The 26,260-nt window shown below is 33.2% G+C and overlaps 1 protein-coding gene and 1 long non-coding RNA gene across 2 annotated transcripts in view; one reads left to right on the forward strand and one right to left on the reverse strand.

Moving 5' to 3' along the window:
- The window catches only part of LOC126859328 (uncharacterized), an 88,488-nt gene that overhangs the window by 22,774 nt on the left and 39,454 nt on the right, over positions 1 to 26,260 (forward strand). The window lies entirely within an intron of this gene.
- LOC126859311 (uncharacterized) lies at positions 1,704 to 16,953 on the reverse strand. Its single transcript, XM_050610448.1, has 3 exons — positions 16,651 to 16,953; positions 9,181 to 9,241; positions 1,704 to 3,516 (listed from the first exon to the last, which is right to left on the reverse strand). The coding sequence occupies exons 1-3, from the start codon at positions 16,658 to 16,660 to the stop codon at positions 3,213 to 3,215; spliced, it is 375 nt and encodes a 124-aa protein (XP_050466405.1). The 5' UTR covers positions 16,661 to 16,953; the 3' UTR covers positions 1,704 to 3,212.

Raw genomic sequence — 26,260 nt, forward strand, 5'->3', positions numbered from 1 at the left:
TACATTGCATTTTATTGGGTCGCAAAAAGCAGCTATTTATTTATTGCAGCGAAAGAAAGCAAAACCGATAAAAATGTTATTATATCAAACCATATTTTTTATTCGTAATTTATTTTGCTCGCGCGAAATTAAAATCACATTTTTTCAATGTTTCATTACAAATCTGATAAATATATATATATATATATATATATATATATATATATATATATATATATATATCATAGCAGCTTCTAACATACGAATATAATAATATGAATAAAAATTAAATAGTGACGTTATACATATATGTATAATATTTGCAATTCTCTTAACGTAATAGTAACGATCGTATATAGGATATATTTCGCAGCAAAAATAACGCAAATTTCCCGTATCGCATTCGTGTCCAGCGTTACTTTGCAGTCTTTCCGAATATGTTGAAAAAATTATTGCCTTGCGCAGTATCACTCTCTTTCACGAAATTTTCTTTAAAGCATTTTACGTTTCTGAGCAGCAAAAATCATTCTTATCTATTCCTTATTACGTATTCCAGGACTGTCTTCTTAATTTGCACAGTAAACCAGCCAACGATGTAGCGATCAAAATATCTTTCCCGAAATTTCTTTAACGCACGTGCGTACAGGTGTGTACTACTATTTATAAAATCAAAGTAATAAATTATTTATATATATTATCTAATTTCTATAAAAAATGACGGTATTATATTTCTTTTTTTTCTTTTTTTGAATACATCTTGGAAATCTAAAGTTTCATAAGTATTGACTCGATCATTTTTTCTATTCTATATCTCTGTATTAATCGTCGTTATCATCTCAATTGACATGCGAAAGAATGATTAATATTTCACATTCGAATACTATCGTGCAGTAAAAGATTCATCATATGAGATCTTAGGAACTAATCTAACAATAAGCAGAAAAATATTCTGATTACTTATGACGTAGACTGGCATCACTGTGTAACAATAGACATCTCTACACTAGGATTATTTACTTTAACACAGGTCTATATACTTGTGTTTCTTTCTTTATGTATATATATAATATATATATATAAGTCTATAAATGCCTAATATAAGTATATAATACCTATATCATTTGGATACCGGTCTGACGTAGACACATAGAAAATTAGTAGAGCATTATTAGTCTGTTCAACTTATATTTTATAAACTTCGTAATATTAAAATGAAACGGTGAAATGATAAACAACATGTTTTTCTTTTTACTGAAGCCTCGCGAAGTATCTGAAGCCAATTGCACTAATAATAGATTAGTTAATCTTGAATCAACGTTTTATTGTCTTTTTTTAAGAATTTCATATATTTTAATAATATATTTACAGGAGAAAAATTATTGTTATATTATAGTTGGTATTTAATCACGCATCATATATTAAATTTCTCATATAAAATTTTTTGATAAACTTGACATTTTAATGGTAATTAAATTTAAAATAAAATTTTTCTTTGATTTCGAGTTAAATATTATCCGAGGAAAAAAAAATTATAGTTTAATTCTATTTTTGTAATAATAGCTGAAGTTTTAACATAGAAGGAGATAGAAGTCGCTAAAAGGGATTAATTAAAGATCGATCGGCTGAGCCCTGTTTATATATATATATATATATATATATATATATATATGTGTGTGTGTGTGTGTGTGTGTGTGTGTGTGTGTGTGTGTGTGTGTGTGTGTGTGTGTGTGTGCGGTGCGTGCGTGTGTGTGTGTGTGCGTGTGTGTGTGTGTGTAATGGAAAGAAATCTATTTACAAAAGAATGCGTCCATCGTCAGACTCGGCAGACCGCGTTTTTTATCATACACATGTATATGTATCTATATATTTATGATATACAAAACTAGCTTACACTTATGGAACACTCAATTCTACGATACTATAAAACGCGCGTAGAAGCTTATACATCCCATTGTCTCGAGAGTAGGCTACGTGTGTACGACACCATGTGTTTACTCCAAGATCCGCGCTTCCGCCGCAAACGACGACACGATTATCGTCACCGTGTCAAATCTCTGGGATTATATCGGAAACTCTCTCGGTCCACTCGCATCTGGTATTTTTTTCTTTTTTTTTTTCTCTATTAAGACTTCACTGCAAAATTTGTACTACGCTTATTAGGCCAGCCGTTGCTGCTGAGCTAGTTTGAACGGGCGGGAGTTTCTTGTTCCACGCGTTGTGTGAACAGATAACGCGATCACGCGTTTCTTTTTTAAAAGTGTTCCTCATTATTGTCGTGTCTAATGTGGTTTTTATTCAGACTTTGTTGCAAACAAGGGTTAAATGAGGACGATCCCCGTCGCAGGAGCCTGATCAGTATTTCGGATTTCTGATCTCATCGCTCGGGCTCGTTTTAAGTTGATCTCGCAAAATTGGATGAAATAGAAAAGCTTTGCCTATCAAATTTACACGTATTGTTCGTGAAATTTTTTGCGTAAATTTGCGATGGCGCATTTCGGATTTCAAATACTATAAATATTTTACTCATGCATAAAATTATGAAAAATTACACATTTATATACAATAACACATTGCAATCATAAATGCACACTTATAATATTGTACATAAAAATCTTGCAGTAATTTAATTTATATTAATTATTTAAATTTAATTTATATTTGAATTTATTAAATATAAAAGTTTATTAGATAGAAAAAGTATATATAAAAAGTAATAATTATTTCTTATTGCTATAATCCGTCATGAAATTATAAAGGAACTTTTAAATTTCTTTCGTATTGTTTAGAATTTATTTCCAATTGTAATTTTCAAATGAAGCATGATCGAATTAGCCCGAAGCGAAAATCGGCGAAATAAAATTACATAATAGAAAAATGAAAACGGCAAGAGAAGTTCCCTCGAATTCATATCCCCTTCTCCCTTTTCCTCCCCCTTTTTTCTCTCATCAACTTTCGGATGCATCCATCATTTCCCGGCAAATCTCTCATATACCTTTTGCATTTTTCGGAGTTGCATCCGCGAATTAATAATCCAAACGTCCAACGATATTCGCGTCATTTTGCTTACGAATCACGATGGACGAGGACAGCTTATCCGGATTGTGATGTTTCGCGGTCGAGGGGGAAACGCGGTGAGGTGGTGGTGATGGTGGTGGTCGTCGTATAGTGATCGACGCGATGGTCCCAACCCTCGATGGCACCCTCGTTCTAGCAGTGGTAAAAAAACCGTAAAATCACGCGTGCGCACCGCCGATCACCGTCGCGTTTCCGGTCGCCGTCGTTGCCGACAATTGCTCCTCCGCCTCCATCATCTTTAGCTTGCGCACCACCTGCGCGTGCTCCTCTAACAGCCTGGCGAACTCGCCCCGTCTAGTCTCGGCCTCAACCTGGATCTGCTTGATCCTCTCGCGCGGTCCACCAGGACTATCCAGGGGCGTCTGTGACGCCGAGTTCTGCGAGCTGCTCTCGCGCGACAGTCCGTCTAAGTCGGAGCCATCACTCAGGATCGACTGCGAATCCACGTCGTCCACGATGAGACTGAAAAGATGAGCGCGATGTGATTTACAATTTTTTTACAAGGCGAAATAATTGAATTGCAAAAAAGATAAAACCAGGAAGATGTTAATTGCTTATAAAAAAATGAAATAATAATTTTATAAATTTACGCGAATGATATCGTCAAATCTTTTGATACGCGCACGATAAAATATTTCGAAATAATCGCTGATTATTTTTACTATGTTGAATTTATACGATTTTCTTTCTTTCTCTCGTTGTTGCGTATTGTGGATGATTGTTGGTTCAATAGCGTCTAATCTATTTCCGTGTCTATTTGATTTTTTTTTTGCGGGCGTATAGCTTATCTCGAGGGCTCATTGTTTCTGCGCGGGCGGCTGAAACACGCGCGTAAACCCGTATCATATCTGTTATCGACGTCAGAGGAAAATCCGACTCCCGTCGTGTATATCTCGACGGTAACCCATATTGGATGATAACACTGATTGCTATCGGAGTCAATAATATTATACATACACAATACACAATTCATATATATATATAATATGTGTGTGTGTGTGTGTGTGTGTATGTGTGCTTCATTATATAAATAATTTCGGAGAATTATCTTTTGTTCATATGCGCGATGCGTTGAATCGAATTTTCCATCGCATTTTCCTTGATAAAAGAAAATGCAAAAATGAAGCAGAGATTTGCGCGGACATAAATCGTGAAAATGATGATTCGCTTGAATTTTCTCGAAATTTCCCCGCTCTTGACATCATTCGGGCATGTCGGCGAATAGGTAAAAAATTGCAGCAAGGATTTCATTGTCGTCGCATTCCTTGCGCGGCGAGATGTCAGTCGAACAGGATGATTTCTTCCGTCTCGTCGCGTCCTTCACGAAGTTCGTACTCGCGAAAATGTTGGCGGCAAGTATCGATCCGAAAGCCGGCTATGTATCCCGAGTCTCGTTTACAGGCTTTGGTATCTTGTTGCACACACACACGCTTTGTCGCTACATACGTATATACATGTATATCTATATACGTTATATGTATGTACATATGGTTGGATCGCGGCACAATCGAATCTAGAATTATCCCTCTCCAACACGTCTCGCGTTTTAGGGCGTTGTTTACGCTCGAATTTACGAGCTTCTTTCGCCGGTCCGCTGATATCACCGGACGGAAAAAGACGGATGCGTGCAAAAAAGAAAACATTAAAGTGCCCACAAAGTGTCTTTAGCTTCATTAGCTTAACCATCGTGACCGATTATATTTCGAAATTTTGCTCGTTTCGCCGATGACGATAGGATTATTTATGAATCGAAGATCCTGCCGATGTGGATCGAGTGAATTTTAGCAAGAAATGAAATGTTTAATTCACGGAAAGGAGAATAGAATGTCTTAAGAGATTTTTGGAGATACTTTTTGCTTGGAATAGTAAATTTTATCTATCCACACACGGTTGTTGAAATAGAATTAATCAATGAATAATTAAAATATTATCCCATGTTAATTGCTGACCGTCAAGTTTCGATGATATTTTTATTAATAAAATCTCAACTCATAGATTTAGATTATATATAATTTATATATCAAATTCCACAAGAATATATTAATACGATAATTGAGAAATAAGATTAGTTTCTTTTCACGCGAAATACTTGATCACCAAGATATAAAATCATATTACGTTCTCCGAGGATACTATAAATGAGGAAATACGAATATCGTGTATATGTGTACGTTTGTGTGTATATGTGTATGATCTTTCTGATGGTTACCTACTTTCTCACAACGGCGGGTATTCACCCGAGAGACGAGCGGCGTAGTGGCGAAATCAATTTCGCGCGGGTTAAGGATAGCGCGGACGGAATATTCGCCTCGTCAGCGCGAATGCCTGCCACCGCGGTAATCACAAACCATTTTCATGGCACGTTGCCGCAGCGGCGGCCAACGGGGTCGAAGGAACAGAGCGAAAGGGCAGAGGGCGATGATCGAAACGGAGAGATTAATGATAAACGACAGCCGTGGCGGCCGCTGGCGCGAGATTTCGCGAATTTCGCATGCGAATTTCGGGACGCGACTCTTTCGCGAGTCACCGTATATTAAAATAAAATTTCTAAAATTATATCGGATTTTTTTATCATAACATCAGCTAAAAACAATGAATATGGACGGAGTAATTTTTGTTGACGATAAAATTTAATATTTTCATACTTTTTCATGGAATTTTATTTTATTAATTTTTTTTTTATATTTTCTAACTGTTTGGAATTATTTATGCAATCGAATCGGCTATTTTAAAATACCGTTGAACTTTATTCTTCAAATTCTATAATATGGCAAAATATATTTATAAAAATTATACGAATTATTATTTATGTAGTTGTATATCTATCAAATATATCGAGTGATATGACATATTGTTGCGAAATTAATACGCTATTTTTTCTGGTAAATTATTTTGTCATAGTGGTAGCTCCAAAAACAAAAAATAAAAAACAATGGTACATATAATTATGCAATCGAATGTCATTAAATATCATTACGTGAAAGCATGATGTACTCATTCAAAAATACCAATCTAAGGAAGTCAAAGGCACTCATGACGTCCGGTGGTGTACTATCGACGTTTGCCTCTCTGCGGCATCGCGGCCGCAACGATTGTCGCTTGCGTCAGACATTACGTCACTGGTGTGCCGGGAACCGCGTGTTGCCGCGGAAAAGTATTGATTTTTCGGAAATCACAAACTACACGTACGTATATGACGTGTGTCGACGAATGGGCCTATCTAATAACGTAATGCATGTAAAGTAATTCAACATTTTCTTTTTAAATCTTGCGGAATTTTAATGAGCTTCGATTTACTTATATAAATATATTACTCTTTTTATAAATTTTTAAAAGAGTTTATGAAATTTTGATTAAGTTCTTATTTGCCTAAATCGAGGTCGAGATAATATAAATTGAGAATCGTGTAGCCGCGTTAAAGATTCTTCTCACATCGCTTTTAAGGTAAATGACTCGGATATTATTCGAGAGATTACGCCAAACAGGAAAGAGGAGATGCGTGAATGGCGCTTGATTGCGCAGACGCGAAAATGCGATCCAGACGATACGAGAACGCGATCCAATTTATTTTTTGTGATAGACTGGATAATAGGTTCGCATTGTTTAACGAACAGCCCGCGTCCGATACAGGGAACGCGTCTCCTCTGGTGTCCTTACAACTCCCCCCTTTTTTTCCCGCCTCTTCTCTTTCTCTATCGTAATTTTCTAATGATATCTTGAACGTGACGTCAATGATTCAGCAGCTTAGCGAGGACCGTCTCGAGGCATGAATGGACGACCGACCGTATCTAATCGGGAAAAGCGAAACCGACTGCATCTTGGGCGAAATTTAGTGCGGAACTTTCCAATCTCCGATCGGTCGAACTTTGCGAGAGAGTCACCGAAGTATATCGATTGCCGGATTCACGAGGGAGCTTAAAAGCGTTATTACGTACGCGCCAAAAATATTTCCTCCTCTGCCTAAGCACTGGATATTTCATTTATAACCGGAAGTACATACCGCGAGTCCGATGACAGTATGAAAGTTTTCTGATTTAAGATATCATTCTTTTTTTCATACATTTTATAACGTTTATGCAGACTGTTGTAATTATGTAATTACCTCTATTGTTTTTCTACAATGCTCGTGATATTATTTATATGTAATTTGTTTGAACCACCAAGTAGATTGCAAAGGGTTAAAACATCACACGTGGAAGCAATTAAAGATAGGCTCGATACTTTTCCGTCGCGTTTTTTTTTTTTCTTCATTCAGTCGTCTGTCTATGACGGTCTACTACACGGTATTACTACTTTCTCGTTGCATTACTTATAAGCGACTATCAAATCGAACGACGTCAAGCCGCGAGAGCGATCGATATTGCGCTCTATAAGCGCAATAAAAATAAAGCAACGTCGCTAAGAATAAGATCGCGCGCGACTCGCACCGGTTGCCAAGCCACTTTTTTCTTCCATTCAATACCAATTTGGTCGCCTATCGCGAAACAATTCAAAATTGTTCGATTCTCATGTTGCTGCTGCCGTTGTCGCTTCATCAGAAGACACGATCGATATTTTCACTCTAAATCCGTGCTCGTCGTTCTCATCACGAATTCGCGACATGTTCTAATGAGGTTTATTTGAGGAATATCGTATCCAAGATGTAGACAAGAATCGGACAACTACATTTAGCACTAAATGCCTGATGCCAAAAATACGCTGATTAACACGAAATATGCTTCAAAGTCGCAATGGATACATTATTTATGTATAAAGATATGTGTTTATGAGAATATTAAACATTTTTTAAAAGTACTTAAAATTATTTGAAATTGAATTAATTACTCGAAATGAGAAATTAAAAAACTATAAGAAATAAGATACATTTGGTTTTTGTTAATTTATGATCGCAGAAACTTTTCTCTTTAATTAACTTTAATATACAAAGTCAATATTACTTCAAAATATTGGTTTCATTGGTAAAAGTATCGATTTTTATCGTAAAATATTGATTCTGATTAAAAATAAGGATATACTATTATATTTAAGCATTTCTATTTGTGTGACAGAAACTCGATGTATTGTCAAAGTGTTCTATTACTTTATTCACCTACACCCACGCCCTCCACGAGAATTTGCAAAGGTCGTTAAAAATACGTGCGTGTACACCTACAGAAATCCTCAAAGTAACCAGGTGACATCTTTTTTATGTATTTTTCAAAACGAATGTATTCAAGAAGATAGAGTACGTTTTTAATTAAATTACTACGATTTTTTCGTTTAAACTTTATCTTTTTAAAGCAGAGAAAGGGAGAGAGAAAGAAAGCATAGACAAAGAGCATTTTTGAAAATTTTTTTGCCAAAGATATATATTCGATATATATTTTTAATATATTTAATATATTTTAAGAGTATTTAAATTAGGAATAATTTTCACATTTTTTTTAGACCGATCTTTTTTGTGACATCTTTTTTTAGAAAATTGCCACGGTATGAAAGATTCGAACCGTTCTTGCCATATTATTTGAATAGACGAAAAAAATTTTTTGTTAAATTTGAACTTTAAATTATCTTCTTCGAAATTCTATATTTCGAGAAATCCGTTATTAGGAAACTGTATTATGTTCGTGAGCTGTAGATTGATGTAACAGATGGCTAACTAATTTCTCATTCCTGCACTTCACGTAATAATGAATTTCTAAAGGTCACGAGAAATATACACCCACGAAAATCCTTGAAATAACCAACCGGCTTTCCTGCGGCGAAATCAGTGATGCGTGTATGTTGTGCCCGTTTTTTTTTTTTCGAGTGCACTCGCGCAAGACTTTGCATGCGTAAAGCAAAAAAAAAAATGAAAACATGAATAAAAAGGATGAATTAACAACGCGAAAAACATTAATGAAGACAAATTGGATATAATCATCAAAAATATTCCATTTTATTATATAATACTCAGAATTAAAATTGTAAACAAAATATTTTATTAAATAAATAATTAAATAGCATTTTTTTTATTTATTTAAAATAGAATTGCACTGTAGAGTTCCTCTAATAAAATATCTTAAAATAAATTAAAAAATAAATTAATTATTTTATTAACTAAAATTTTAACGCACTTAATTTAAACTTTTATAAACTTTATCTTACCTGAAAGCACCGTGGATTTCTCTGCCCGATGCCATCGTCACTGCGATATCCGGTAATGATCCTGCAATGAACGGAAGGACGTTAGTCTTCATATAGTGATTCTGGAAAAAAGATTTTACAGTTTTTTCTCGCATATCGAGGCTCCATTACATTGTTGTTACATCCGTCCTTGTTTGTTTCCTTAAACAAGATGATCTTTTTTTATCTTTGTACAAATTGCTTTAACGTGAACGAGGACGACGCTCTTCATCTTCTGCGGGTTTTCTCATGCGAAACGAAACTACTCTTCGGTAAAAAAAGAACGACGTAGCCGTTATTTTTGAGTAGAAAACAAATCTATAACGCCTCTTTTAATTATAAGCATAATTAATTTGATTTAACCAATATATTCAAACGCTTGCAATTTTACATTATAAAGAAAAAGATACAAAAAAAATATAAGAAAGAAGAGAGAGGTAAATAATAACTTCATGGTTGATAGCCAGCTATGAAACAGCACTTTTATCACAGAAGATTGAGTGAAGTAAATAGTATTTAATTTTCTAGTAAATCATTTTTTATAATTTCCTCTTTATATATTTTTCGTATTTTTCACGTTTGGCCAGGAAATATGTTCGTTAAAATGTCTGAATTAAATTTAAGCGAAATTGCAGAATGTATCTCCGTGTTCTAATTATGACACTGTGCGCATTTGTTAACCCAGAGGTAACATTACACATTTCCAGCCACGGATAATGTGTCAGTATTTAAGACTTAACGATGCGCGAAATTCGCTTGGTAATTCGCTCAGAGACAACGTCGTCGTAATTCGTCGCTCGGACAATGAGGCCCTTCTTCTCCTATGGGAGGACATAACTATACTTCATCGGTGATGTCACGTGTCTCTGAGAAAGACTATCATGCATGATATGTATCCCATTTATTCAGGAAACAATGAGCATGTGTCTACGAAGACACGTTTTGCCCGAAGACTGTAAATTCTGAACGTAATTGCTCATGCCCGATGATAAATGATTCTGTTGAAATACCATCATATCATAATGATGTTTTATTCTAAAACTCTGTGTTGTAGATAAAATTATTACTTCTTACGTAATCGCATATTAATAATTACGGCATCAAGAGTTTTGAAGCAAACATTTTTAGAGTATTATACAAAATTGAAGAGTTTATTTCCAATCCGCGTTAAAAAAAAAAAAAAATCAGAGATTATATAAAGTTCTCGGCTTTTCATTAATGCTTTTTGTAATACACACCAGTTTTTCTAAAAATATGAAATCAAGAAATTCTTAAAATTGGAAATGAAAGCTCTATTCTTCAATGAAAAGAAAAAAAAATTTTACATATATAAAATTTTAAATATATCGTATCATATAATTACTCTCTTCATGAACTTCTTTACTTTATAATAACGTTCTATAAAACTTGATATAATAACTTAAAATTAGTTCACTGGTCTTGCGGTAGGTCGATATCGAGCGCGTGCTATTAGATAGATAGGTACTGTCTTTTTGGTCATAAATGGAAAACACCGACCGGATATATGTCGATATTTTCAATAAAATCGAAACTTAAAAATGTTTGAGTTTTCGGATTTCAGACAAAACACCGTATCCGGCAGAGCGAGCGAGCAGCACCGATGTTAATCTATAAATTGTTGATCGTCTTGCTCGAATGTCGGGAGTGACGTCTCGATCGTGATAGATCGATTTTCTCCGTTCGGCAGCGTGCATCCATCGACTGACACTGACATACCGTCGTCTTCTTTCATCTTTTATGGGACGCGCCTCGCACGCGCTCGATTTTTCTATGCAAATTGCAGACCCTGTCTCTCTTTCTCTCTATTTAATGAAGATCGATTGACCGTCGCGCGTAATATCGAGCCATTCACGACAGCGTTTCCTCGAGAGGAAGCTGTTCTCGCGTTGATCATTCTTTTCATCCCTCGAGCGTTTTTCGATTTAAATCAGTTTGTTGACTTCGAGGAAATAAGATAGCGAGTAAAAATTTGAGAGAGGAATATGTTAATCTGAATAATATAATAATCTTTAATGTTTAATCGAAACAATTGTGAAATTTGCATACGAGGAGAAGTGTACGAATGATGTGTGTATATGTGTGTAAAAAAAATTTATGATATTAATATATATTAATTAGAGAGTTTTCTTTATTTTGTAAATGTTTTTATTTATTTATTTTTTTTTTAATTTTATTCTCATAAATTATCTTCTAAATTATATGTATATGTATATGTATTATGCTTGTAATAGCTTTTATATAAAAATATTGCAAGATAGCAAAAACTTTTTTGACTTATTTTAAACAATTTTTTTGACGAGAAGTTTTTATTATTCATACATTATAATTTAAATCTCAAACTAATAATTTATTTAAAAATTATAAGTATATATCCCGATTCGAACATTTTTAATCAGGCATATAAACATTTGAGGGAACAAGGAGAAAGGGAAAGTTTTGACCTTCTCGGTTGTCAGGTGGCAATCATATGCATTAATTAATACAGCGGAAATGCGGGCGTCGGATTACATATAATGGCGCAGCATCGGGGTACAATGTGAGAAAGGTCATCACTAGATTCCCCGATACACAGATTATTCCATGCAAATTACGCTGTAATTTTTGTAATAGCAACTTTTTCGCAGAATTTCAAATTGACGTGAAGCGAAATAATTTGCGCGAAAACCCCGTTAGTCTTATATTCTCGTTTTAACTTTTTAACTTTTTACTCCTAAATATCTCGGTAATTAAGAGAGACAAAAATTAAATTTTGGTTGCAACAAAATCTCTCTATAATTAATTACAAAAAAAAAAACAATTTTTCTTTGTTGTATCATTCCATTTAGATTTTAATTTTAATGACAAGTTGGTTTGAAATCCGTCGAGAAATACATTCGTTGCGTGACTTATGAAACGTCTAGCACGACTTACGTGCAGTATTATACGAACCATATAATGTGCATACAAATACTATAATTAGTATCGATTTCTGTATTGCGCGTCACACAGATACATCCGAGTTCGTATGGATTGTCGTGAATAATCCTCATCATACATTACGTGGCGATTTTCTTGCGATGTCGAGTCAATTAGCAATTAGAAATGTAAGTTAATGTTAGAAATCATACAAACTAAAGATAAAAACTAAAGATAAAGACTAAAAATGAAAAACAAACATTATATAACTTTAAGAGTAAAATAAAAATATGAAATAAAAAATAAATTAATTAAAAAATGAATAAATTAGAATAAACTAAATTAAAAAAAATTTTATTAATAAAATATTTAAAAAGTATATGCTATATATGTGTAAATATTTTAAATGTAAGAATGGAAAACATACACACAAATCTTGTTAAATGGTAATTGTTATTATAGCACAATTGAGAATATAATAAAATTGAGATATAGAATATGATTATTGAATCAGGCATTTCTGATATATGTCAGTTTAACGTGCATCTCTAATTAGGCGTTTCTGATTCAATGAAATCTTGATCTCGCAGATAATCGCTCATATTGCTTCATTAATGCAATGTTTAATTAACCGTATAATATGCGATAATCTTTTATTGCAATTTTTCGATATAAACGGTAATACTAAATCTAATGCAAATATTTATCGATAAACTTTTTTTCGACAATTTATTTTATTATTATTTCTTAAATTTTTGCATACTATTTACAAAAAACATATCTGCCTTTGTGTATAAATAGTGAAACTTAGTTTTTAAGTTACATTATTTTTGTTTGGCTCGCAAATTTCAAATGTCATTATCCCAATGAAAGATTATATATATATATATATATATATATATATATATATATATATATATATATGAAAAATATTTAAATTAGTTTATTTAAAATATGAAATGTAATTAATGTTATATTAATAATGTGTTTTTCTGTAACTAAAATAAATTTATTACTTTATTGAAAGGTACTCTTTCTGTTACTATTTATTGTGAAAGTTCAGAAAAAAATAGAATAGATAGAGTGACAGATTTTTTTATGATCATTAATGGAGTCTTTATCATTTCTATTTTCGGCATTGCATACAACAAACGAAATTCGCTGGCAGTAATATAATGACAAGAAGTTATACTCGTTCGATAATATAATGACACTTCTGACTCAACTGAATAGCGTTTTACTATTATTTTAACCGCGAATGCCAATATGCGCTCAGGATCTTACACAACAAATTTGCATTGCTACATAGCGACAGAATTGGCATACGCCAAGAAAGAAAAAATTTAAATCTTTTGATCACGACAAGTGCACAGCCAATCCAATTATGTTTTATTGCTAAATGTGGCTAAATATATTGCTCTTATATGTTATATACTGATAAATTTAATTTGTGAAAAATATTACTTTTTCGGGCTTCAATAATTTCTCTTAATACATTTAATTGCTAAATAATACTCAAATAATATATTGTTTATACTTCTCTCTCTCTCTCTCTCTCTCTCTCTCTCTCTCTATATATATATATATATATATATATATATATATATATATATAAATTAAACAAATTTTTATATATTGACATTTTATTTATTATTATTTATTATTATTATTTATTATTATAATATATTTTTTATATATTGAATGTTTTCTTGTATGACTTGGCGTTGTTAATCGATAAAAAATGCATAACAAACGAAAAAACAAATCAGAGCGCGAGAAATGGAGGCAAATGTGTTTTTTAAGTATATTGATAAAATCAATTAAGAAATTTAAATGGCAAAAAATTAATTCTTTAATTTGATTATTGCATCTCACAGATCAGTAATTTAGAGCTAAATAAGAATTAAATAGAAAAATAAAAATTGATGATTAAATAATAACGGTGAGAAATATTTTGTAAATTTTAATGGTAATTAGCTTTACTATTACATATTACCTAATTGCAAGTAACGACTGACAACGAAGAAAAGAGCGGGCACTAAATGAGCGAAACAGCAGCCGATTACGTTACCGCACGATCGTTGAGGGCTCTTAGGTCCAGTTGCAACATATCTGCCCGAAATTGTTAATGGGGATAAATATACGTTATGTTACAGCTGAGTGGAGCAATTTGATCCAATCGCATCACTCAAAATTTGAGGAAAATTTAAATTTAAGCGCAATACGACAGCCGGCTGATTTCTCAGCCTTTCGCGACGCCAATGTAAATTTAAACGTCGTTCATGCTGGATCTCACGGGAAGACCGACAGGCTCATTTCGCGACTGACACTCTCGTCCGGCACGCGGAAAGTGTAATTTGCGTATATAGGTGAACAGGTGTACCTAGGAAGAGAGAGAGAGAGAGAGAGAGATAGTAAGAGAAAGGCATGGAATGAGAGCGAGAGAAAGAAATTAATTTATTATTATCCTGGGACAAACAAACTTCGACTTTTTAGAGAAAAAACCGATGTAAGAGGAGACAGACAGACTCTGGAGAGAGAGATAGAGAGAGAGAGAGAGAAATAATTTATCGTATAGAATTTAATATACGGAAGAAGTTAATTGATAAAGTAAAAAAAAATCGAATAATAAAAATGCTTAATCTAATAGAACTCTTTTCTCTCTCTTTCTTTCGTAGATATTTATGCAAAAAAGATGAATTTATTTTTGGATTTATTTATAGAATTATATCAGTATCCATATACAACATACACATCTTATTCTTTATAATACAGCAAGTAGAAAAAGATGGATATGTAATTTAAGTAGAGATTGACAGGTTGTGGTCAGACATTTTTTTAGGTTTGATATCTCGTTACTGTTTCTATTGCATAATGACAAATGACAAAACAACATAATTATACACACAACTTTTATTAATTATATTCTTAAATTACTCGGCAATATTATTATCTAAATAAAAACTACTTGGCTAAAAAATAAGATACATATGAATTGTGAAAGAATACTAATCAAAGGTATAAGAGATTGATTAATGAGCTACTAAACAACGCGAGATAGATATGTTATATATTACGATTTACTTATAAAATAATTTATGAACCTATCTCAAAGTTGTTTTTTAAAAAAATCGCGGTTTAAAAAAAAATACCTGTCATTCATTATTTGTTTATAATCGAGTAAACGGCAGATTTTCCCATAATAGAACATTTTTATTTCTTTACCGCGTTTCGATTGCTCGGATATTTCAGGAAATAGCGAATGAGAATATACCTGTCGGAAAATTTCCGATTCATCCGCCCCGACTTAAACTCGAAATCAATTATTCATCACGCCCAATTGAGCAGTCGAGCAAATTTTGTTCCAGCTCCACGGCCGCCTTACGTCAAACGAAACTAATAAGTCAGTCTGTACAAAAGATTAAATTTAAGGTGGAACTTAAATTTGAATGGGATCGATCGCCGCGTAGTCGGAGCTTTAAATTCATTTGAGATACGACCAAAATACTCTCTCGGGAGCACCATTTCTCATAGTTAATCGAATAGCGACGATTACGTTCTCGCTTCGTTACAAAACATTTCAATCTCTTCGAAGCAGTGAGCTGTAAGGCAGTAGTAGTTTTAAATTTAACAAAAAAAAAAGAGGAAGAAAGATTGCAAAGTATTATAAGTATAATAAAAATGATTCTTTTTTTATAACATAATAATTAATAGAAATAGAAATGGCAATTATTTTTTTTATATATAAATGTTCTAGCATTTATTAATATGCGAGATATATTAATATTCTTATTCTGATTATACATATATTTGTGTGGCAATATTATTTATATATTATTCAGTCATTTATTACTTGATGCAGTTAATTATTGAAGCTGATTACAATAATAAATTAATCTTGATCATTTTATGAAACCGAAATCATCTCGAGAGGATATAAAAAAGAAAACAATCTTTTTCGCAATTAATTTTTCTCGAAATTGTTTTTTTTTTTTTTTACAAAAAACTGATTTACAATATATATTAATTATGCAATTTCTTATCGTTACAAGAGAATTACCATCAATTTAATTTTATGATCGGTCATTCTTTCATTCCCCTTTGTTCGAAGTGAATATATAATCCGACTTGACGAATTAAAGGATTTAACGAATGTTAATTTCGACATCGCTCAAAAGTATAAAATTATCTCGCAATCCGAACATCATTTCACATAACTTGGAATACATTTTCCCATTTTCAACCACGTTCAATCGACTAATCCCGCTCGAATTTGATTAACGCGATAGATTAAACTTCGGAATTAACGGATCTTAATCCGCGCGTCGTCTCGCATGCAAGAAACGCGATCGACCTAGGTCCATCATCATCCTCAACATCTGTCCAACTCTATTAAGGGTGGGTAAGGGGTAACTAAGGGAGTTCCTCTCCGGAGATCGATCGATTGCTCGCACAAAAGTGCCTTTATATTTCACCTGTAATGACATATACGAAAATACACGCAAGGAACGTGTACTTTCGTTGCGCTTTTCTCACCTCTCACCATCTGTGCTCGAAAACTTCCGGAGTCCCGGTCGTCCCGCAAAAAATGCTTCTCTATGATCGCTCCCGTTTTTTTTTCTCTTCTTCTCGATCTCCTCCTCGAGTCTACAGAACTGGATGCGAAAACTGGCGCTCTCTCTCTCCTTCTCTCTCGCGCGTTTACTATCCGATGCACCTGAGAGAGAGATTAGGGAGCAAGACAAGGCGTGAACGCGATCCTCACTCTTCGAGCGTCCCGCGCGGACTGATCGGCGCGGCCTCCGCGATGCTCCGATGCTCGCGCGCGTCGGCTTCGACATCGACTGCAGCCTCTCGGCGCGGCCGCCGTATGGAAGGGGTTGCAGCCGGTTGCGAATTTTATCACACACTCACCTGTAAAATGTCGGCGATTTTCGACTAATTAATTAATCCTTTTAGATAGACCTTTTAGATGACTTTTTCTGTTTGCGTAAAATTGAAGAAATATATATTAAATTACATTTTAAAATTTACTTTTTATATTATTTATAATAAAAAAAAGAAATAAAAAATTAGATGTACACTGAGAATAACAATACACTTATAATTATGTGTATAGCAATTCTTTTTAAAAAAATGTACGTTATAATATATACTAGATCAAAAAAAATCAATAAATACATTTAATTTAACACGTTGGATCTAATAAGAATAAAATTTAAATAAATATACTTTATTTAATAAAAATATAATTTAAATAAATATATTTTTTTCGAATGATAATCATAACAGCATTTGCTGAAAAAATTCTCATCTGATAAAAATATATAGATATATATAGATTAATCTCGATTGATGAAACTGATCTTTATCGTGATTAAAGATAATGTAGAAAAAGTAAAGTGCATCATCACGTTGCTGCAATGAATGGAAAATGTATGGAATTCTTGGTGCGGTTTCTAGAAATCATTGCTATCCTTGCTACATTTGTTTTTTATAAACATCCTTAAGTTTTTTATAACATCCTTATTTTTTGTTTGCAGACGCCGCATTGTATCCCACATGCGGGCCACATGTTTCTCGCGTGCTGACCACACATTGAGCTAAAATATCGGGCGAGGCGCGTGCCGTCGAATTCCTTTTCTGTTTAAATTCCAATAAATAATTTTTTTTCTCTCGAGATGTGAGGTTGTTTAATACGTTGAAATTATACATCCTGAAAATTACAATAACAATAGGCGATATAAATTGGCGTTTCAACGCTATCCTTTTTCTTTCATACTTTTTTAATTTTTCTACATATTAAATATTTTCTTTGATTATTTTGATTATTAAATATGTTTTATACACATGCTCTCTTCTTTCCCAATTAAAAAAAAAATTGGGTATTATTTCAGTATCACACACACACACACACAAGTTGTTCTGGATTATTATTGTAATCGATTTTGTGAAATCCTATTGTAGAATAATTATTTAGGCCAAACACAGCATAGACCAACTTGGAGCTACTTGAGTTAACTCGTTTTCTATATGCTCGATAAATTATAATCGGACGATGCATCGCGAGAGTGACATGGTCGCACTGCATGACGGCCTCGCACGTAATAAACCCTGACATACTTCGTTTGAATATCGGGCTCCAATTTCCGATATATAATTCCGCATGTCCGCCAACGAGACCGGAATATTGTATGTGCTATCATCTGTCATCGCCTTATGTCTCCTTAAACCTTTCAAAGCCCTAAGAGAATAATATGTCTCAAAGAATATTTAATGTTATGCTAAGAATATATTATCGTAAAATTATGTCATGTCATTTCTTATTGCGCAAGATAGCGAAATGTAATCTTTTACTTTATTTTAATAACATCTTGGAAAGAGAGAGAGAGAGAGAGAGAGAGAGAGAGAGACAAAGTAAGAAATATTTTTTATTTTGTTTTTGTAATTTGCAAGTAAAACTTATTTTAGATTATAATTCGTAATAAAATTTGGAAAAGAATTTTATATATTATTTTATCTTGTAAGACAGAAAACATGTTTGAAGAGTATTAAAATATATGTGCACACATACAAAATATCTATCGGGGTGCTAAAATATCCAGCACATAAAATTATAAATAGATTTTTGTGTCTTGAATTCTGTCACGATTTATAGTTTATCTATAAGTAGATATATCAGGAATCATATGAATGAAGAATATGCATATGTAAAAATAAATAGATAAATGTATCATGCAGATATTAAATTGTTTGCAAATTAATTTGAATAAAATACTTTTCAAGAAACGATTAGATTGTATGTAATATAATTTGTTGATCGATGTGTCGTTGATGCTGATTTGTTGACATGCAAAATTAGATGGATTAGTTGAGTTATAAACAATTGATGGTAAACTAATAGTTTCTTGTTACTCATTTTTTTCTTTGGCCATATATGTGAGGCCAAAGTTCCATCGCTTTATACTTTTATCTTCCCCTTGAGGAAAGGGCGACGCGACGCGTGAAAGGAAATTGAATTGCCGCGAGAACAAAGGCTATTTCTTATGTGGAGAAAAAAAGACTGGACGAGAAAAGCGAAAGGGAGAACTTCCGACAGTGCGTTGATACACAGCGACGATTACTCGTCGAATCTCGCAGGACAACGCATTTTATACAACAAATAATTCATGCATGACGTTTGTGCTATCATCCGAGAGCATATAATTTACGTGTGGAAACAGAAAAATTATCAGAGCTATTATTATTGTCAGAATTGTTAATAAAAGTGTACATAACTTCTACAACGAGAATCATTCTCAATTATATTTAACGCTATGTCACGCTGAGTTTCGCTCAATAAAATTACTTGATAATTTTTTGCATTTTTGTCATGATCCTACAAATTCAAAAAAAGACGAAATTACTGATCGAAACATACACAAACACACATTACAGTTCTCATAAAAGTTTTTTTTTTTAATTGGAATTGTTTTAGAAAATTACATGCGCTACAATGCGCATTAACATAATTTATTTACTAAAAAAAAATGTAAACCCAGAAAATTAATCAATTACTTTTAGCTGTAAAATTTATGCAAATTTTTGATATTTATTGTATTTTAAAGTATTCGAAAGTTATATTACTGTTCTCTTATATGAATTTTATTTGCTTGTGGAATCTCCTCGTTGAATTTATAATTCCTCGCCGAGATCCACCTCTTGACGTTCTCAGCGTGATAAATTTCGATCAGAACTTATGACACGAGCTTCCTTGCTGATGAAGTTTGCGGCTCTTTTACAACGCGAGAAGAATGCGATTTATGGTTGAAAAATATGGCGTATGGAAGTCACGGGAACGTGCGAATAATTAAAACAAACTACATTACGTTTCGCGCTTTGAAATTTGCAGTAGACATAATTATTTATTTTAACATATATAACGCTTCTGTAAATGTGAGCGGATTTATAGACATGCTCTGAGATAAATGTGTGCGTGTATGTATGTCAGTACGAAAGAATTTGAGATTAAACGGATTACTTCCGCACTTACTTAGGCACCAGTTGTTCTATTTATTCTCCGCACATAACGCGAGAAAACGTTCTCTTTAAAATTTATTTAAAGAGAAGATGTATAAAAGAAGATAAAAATATTGTAATATATAACTTTTAATTACACACAGGAATATAAAGTCAGAAAATGGGAGGAGAATTTTTCCTCGTACACTAATATTTCTTTTTTATTTATATTAACATAGTTGGATCTGAAAAAAGAAATAATTGATTAAATCACAATTAAAGTTAATCGATGTGTTAGTGATATCGACCCTTAAATGAATAAAGCTCAGTATCAACCATATTTAATATTAAATGATAAGGACATAAATCAGTAACGTGTATGATGGGAAAATCTATTTTAACCTTTAACCAATCGCTCCAATGACGTCAATATATATAACATCTATATATTTTCCAAGTTAAAATAACAAGGTATATTAAATAAAATTTTATTAATATAGAATCTCGAAGAAATATAAGAAATATTGAACGAAAGAAACGTGAAAATATTTAAAAAATTGCGACGCTTATTTTTTTATAATATTATTGCATCTGTAAATGAGAAAAGATGTGAAAGAAATTTTGTTATATTATTTTTATTTTTAATGTGTTAAATTTTTTCAGTATATTTTATAAAATTAGCTTGGAAAAATTTCAAAATTTTTGTTATATGTTTCTAATTTAATGATATACGTAGCGTACGTATAAATATTTATTCATTATTCTTAATGCTCTAAGATTAATGCATGATATGAATTCTATAGTAATTCGTACGCTACGTGGGAATGCCATTGTACGATGGCGTAATGAATGAACTATAATGGGGGTTTCAGGGTCAATATTAGACGAGAGAGGGAGAGAGAAAGATAGAGAAGGAGGGAGAAGGAGAAGAGGGATGGATATGAGTGAAGAGACGAGGTAAAGGGCGGCGCGCATGAAGTCTGGCTATAAATTATTTCGGTTGTCCGCTAATTCCGTCACGATACATGATGGGCGAATCGTGTTGATTGTCATCAGCCACCACTGCGTATGACGTAGTAACAAATCATTCGCTATACTTAAGCTCGCTCGACGAACGTTACCATAAATACATTGATATGCTCGCGAATTGTCAGCGTGAATGTATCATGATATTGATGATTAATCACGGCCTTACAAAAAAGCGATGTTCCCACGATCGTCAATACTAACACAATACCCCAGAATATTGATAACGACGACCGGATTGTGTGAGAGCACCTTAAACTGGCCTAATTCCCGAGGAGGAGGGGGAGGGGGAGGGGTTTATCTTTACTGCTGCTCGCGCAAGGATCAAAGCGATATTTTCATCTCTAAAAAGAGCACTTGAAATTTCTTTTGATTTAGCAAAGAATTCTCACTGCTCGGTAGCGAATACTAATTCAAAGTTTTACATTAACATACATTAATCAAATGTATATAAGCTGTGTTTTATATAATATTTTATCTCGATTCTCGTGAAAACGAAATACTCTTACATTCTAAACTCCTAAATCCTAAAGAAGCTATAATTTTTATAATTACTATATCTTGTTATATAACGTTTATCTTTTTCTTTTACGCGATGAAAGGCTAATCGAGGAATTACTTTATAAATATTGTACCTCAGATTTTCCGGGTAATCCGTCTATTTAGGGAAGTCAATCAGAAAACGAATTTCTCGGACATGACGGTTACACGAAGCCGATCTCACGACCAATTCCTGTAACATCGGATTATACGCGGAACGAATACGCGAACTCGATTACGAAATCGATTACCTATTTGCACGGCTTGATTAACTACCGTCATGTGTAAAGTAACGAACTCGATTATGCGCGCACCAAATCGGATTTGCATCGCCAGATACATGCGGAATCATACAAATGCGCGATAACACCCGGGACAAGATCTTGAAATCGTGAAATCGCAGATACATTATTTTCGATCAAAGTAGCTTAACTCGTATGCACACACTTTTTACATAAAGATTCCCGCGATTATGTTAAGCACGTGACCGATCGCGGGAATCTTTATATTATTGTAAATCTATTGTATGTATTGTGTGCGAAAAATATTATTATTATTTAAATATTTATATTTATAATTATTCAGAATCACGCGAATAACTAACGTTTGTAAATGTTTGCGTGGATTTTTTTTTACTTTATATCGAGTATTCTAGAAACTTAATATAACATTTATTTTTAAATTTGTTTTATATCAGTATAAATATTATGTAGATTAATCGTTAAAAATCACGTTTTCAATTCCTACTTTTAGAAACAAAAACACGTTAATTAAATATACATTTAAATGTAGATTACTCTTCATCATCTTCTTTTTCCTTCCTCTTGAACGGACTATATAATGGAATTCAGGGTTACAGGGGCAATATGAGACGGTAACCTGGAATCCGTTGAATTATTTCGGCTGCTCGCTAATTTCGTCACGTCGTGAAGGATGTGCCATCATGGTGCATCGTATACAGTGGCTCCGTCACGGGCGACTTCCCGTGAAATTCCGGTGGTTAATAGTCGATTTCCAGCTAACTAAATCCCTCAAAATTAAATTATGTTAGCTAAGATTTCAAGAGATGCAACTATTTGGTTATCTCATTCATAATATTTTCATATTGCATCATTAAATATCTTTAAAGCAAGGTTTTTTTTCTGCAAATACTAATACTAAAATAAATTTACCGTTAAACATTTAATTTAATAAAGGAATTTAACATTTTATATAAAAATTCGTTTGTCTTTCTCCGTTTTAAAAGATAAAAAATTATTTTTTTTTTTAAAGTACATTTATTAGGTTTAAAATTTTATTAACATCTGATTAAATTTTTCTTTTCTTTATTCGTTATTATTCATGATTGTTGAAGCACTCCCATAATTAATTATTATTAAAATAAATTCCATTATTAAAAATAAATATCATTCATGCAAGCGAGAATGTAAGAAAGATCAATGAACACACAGTGTCAAACAAATTTGTCGTTTTATATCTAAATTACATCAGTAATTATTCAAGTATTAAAATAAATCAGCCATTATAAAAGGAATATGCAATAAAATAATTTTCTTCATTAAAAAATAATTTTCTTTGTTATTATATATATAAATATTCCATTTCACAGAAACGTTATAAACACAATTCTGTTTAAATGATTCTGGTTTCCTGTAAATTTATAATATAATTCTTTTATTTTTAAATTTATCCTCATTGTGTATTTTTAAATTTAATACATTAAAGAAAAATATGATTAACTTTTGACTCATTTGATACCGAAGGAGTAATTGATCGATTTAAACACTTTCACTCCAGCCCGCTATCTCTCGATTGTCAATTTCCCCGTCGATTAGCCGGCTACCTCGATTGGTTTTAGTCAACGTTCAGCATTTCGCACTAGACAGTCAGGGTCAACATTTCTCTCGAGGCCGTCTCTCGGTCGAGAGAGCCAGGCCGGTGTGTGTCAAGCGAGCGTAAACACTACGAAACGACGAAACATGAGCGAGGGAATTCCGTTGTGTACGCAACAGGGATGCGAAAAGAAATTTCGTGCGCGCGTTCTTCTTCTCTCCCGCTGCAAATTACCTCCTCCAGCAGCGTCTCGGTATTTATTTTTTCGCCGCTATTAGTAGCCGCACCCTGCGGCTACTGATCCCTGGGACATTTGGAATTCGAAGAGCGAGCGCACGAAAAAATAACGCGCGCATATCGAACGGCATCTCGCGAATCGACCATCTCTTTCAACTCTTTTCGTTCTGTTTTCGGTGAATGGCACAATTGTAGGAATCGACGGAGTTTAACTCCCGATGCACCATTTAATCTACAGCCGAGACTATTCAGTCGCATCGAAAATCTGGGTTAAATCCTAACAGGGTGCACTAATTTTTGCCGTGCGAATAATACAGTTTCTATGAGGATTTAAAGCGTGTCAAAATAATGAAATTTATCAACATTATTAATAAATGATAATATTATTCAATATAACGTGATAAAAATTATTTCAATATTTTCATTGGATAGTATTTTACTCGGTAAATGTGATTTATATATGATTTGTTATGTAATTTAAATCTTTTTATATCTTTTATGTTATTATGAGAAATAACTCGTTTATTTGAACATCATATTATATATCGAAGATTATTCTCTTGTAGATTAAGAGAGAGAGAATGTTCATATTATAATATTAATCAATAAGATATTTTTCTACATAAGTAGTACAGAGAAAAATAAAAATGAATTATTTCAAAGCTTTTGATATCTTTTGAAAATAATGGTGCGATAATAATGGTGCTCTTTTTTAAAGCTCGTTTGTCATCAGGCATTGTTCTCTTTCTATAACTAAGAAGATTCTTTATTCCTGATATGACAGGCAGTTACAAGCGATTTACACATGAGCCGTGGCACGCGGCGTAGGGCCATTTGATATCGTCGATTACGACGTGCGTCAATGATAATAATCGTCGTCAAGAGCCCCTCGACTTCATCGTTGAATCTAATCGAAAGCACGGATCGCGATGCCGACAATCTTTCTGTGTCCTCGTACATTATTGTATGTGAGATTTGTCGTAGCGATAAGTACGTGCGTCAAAGCTGATACCGTATCTTATCGATCTGTCGTTTCTAATAAGATCATGATAGTCTGCCATGAGAAATCATCTCCGACGAATCTCACGAAATAACCTGCCGTTGTCTCTCTCTACTTATTCCAGAGAGAAAATCTAGAGGCAGTCGCGCGCGAGAAACGATTCGCTTTATTTTTAACTTTTGTAGAGATAGAGTTGGAGTAAGAAGGAGAGAGAGAAAAAGAAAGAGAAAGAGAGAGAGAGAGAGGAATGCACGGCTCTTAAAATAAAGATGGTCGTAAATGATGCAATTTTTAAAAGCTAAATTATAAAAGTTTTCTATTAATTTTATTGTTAATATTTCGATTTTCAAACTCAAGGATCTTTCATATCAGATTAAAAGAAAATCGACTTCTCTAAAAGCTTGTATAATTCTCAGTGCATATAATTCAATATTATTTATCGAGATACAATGTTGATCATATATAATTACAATATAATTATATATATATATATATATATTTAACATTATATTATAATTATTTATTCGACATTCGAATTATTGTATCATTGAATAACCGAATTATGCATGAATTGTAAAGAATAATTAAACTTATTTAAATAAGAATATTTGTTTGTTTTCTTTTTCGATTTAATATCTATATACTATTATATTATTATATAAATATTATTATTACATATATTATTATATAAAATTAGAAATAAAAGTAATGGACTATTTATTATAAAAATTAACATTTTATATTGTGTGCAATGTAATGCAAATGAAGTAATTGTGCACTTTTAAACTATTTAAGTAGTCTAATGACACCTGTCAGCTCATATTACCACGAGCGCGAACGCGCACGTGTCTATCTCGACGTGAACACCTCAATCGCATCCGATTATTTCAAAGGAGCTTAACTCGAGAGGAAGCTCGAGAAAATCGAGCGTCCGATTGGATTACAGGCCGGAATCGTCACGGGGAAGATGCAAATACAGCCTTGGATCCACGCGGCAACCTTGAGCTGACACAACGTGCGTCAGATGCGAAGGTGAAGCAAAGAGAAAAAAAATAAGACGAATTTTTTCTTCGTCGCGGTTTGTTTCTTGCAGGGGAATTGCGTGGTCGTCGACGAGCCGAATTTCGCGCATATATCCGATCGAGTTAATAAAGTCCGAGCCTCTCGTTAGCCCGCTTTCGGCATGCTACGTTAATATCGCTAATAGCGGGGGGCGGGGAGGGAGCTTTCTCCTCTCCTTCTTCTACATGTCCGATGATCGCTCTACTTTTAGCGGGTGTTTTGCGCTGGAGGTAAATCATAACAACCGTCTCGAGATACGCATGGCAACCCACGCATCTTCCCCGTCAAAACCGAGGATTCTCCCCGTGCAAGAAGTAGCGCAGGAATTCTGGGAACTCGAAATATAAAGAAGGACGGTATGCAAACGCGGAATCTCACACAAATTGCCCTAAGTTCCTTAGAACATAAAACAGAAATTGAACATACCGAAAATTTCTCGAGAAATGTAAA

The sequence above is a fragment of the Cataglyphis hispanica genome, chromosome 3 (genome assembly GCF_021464435.1).
Source record: "Cataglyphis hispanica isolate Lineage 1 chromosome 3, ULB_Chis1_1.0, whole genome shotgun sequence".
NCBI classification, from domain to species: domain Eukaryota; kingdom Metazoa; phylum Arthropoda; class Insecta; order Hymenoptera; family Formicidae; genus Cataglyphis; species Cataglyphis hispanica.

What these genes read in the sequence shown, in the direction of transcription:
- LOC126859311 (XM_050610448.1), bottom strand. An exon ending in GAAATCCACGGTGCTTTCAG is followed by an intron (nt 3,517 to 9,180) that starts GTAAGATAAAGT and finishes TCATCTTTTCAG; the next exon opens with TCTCATCGTGGACGACGTGG.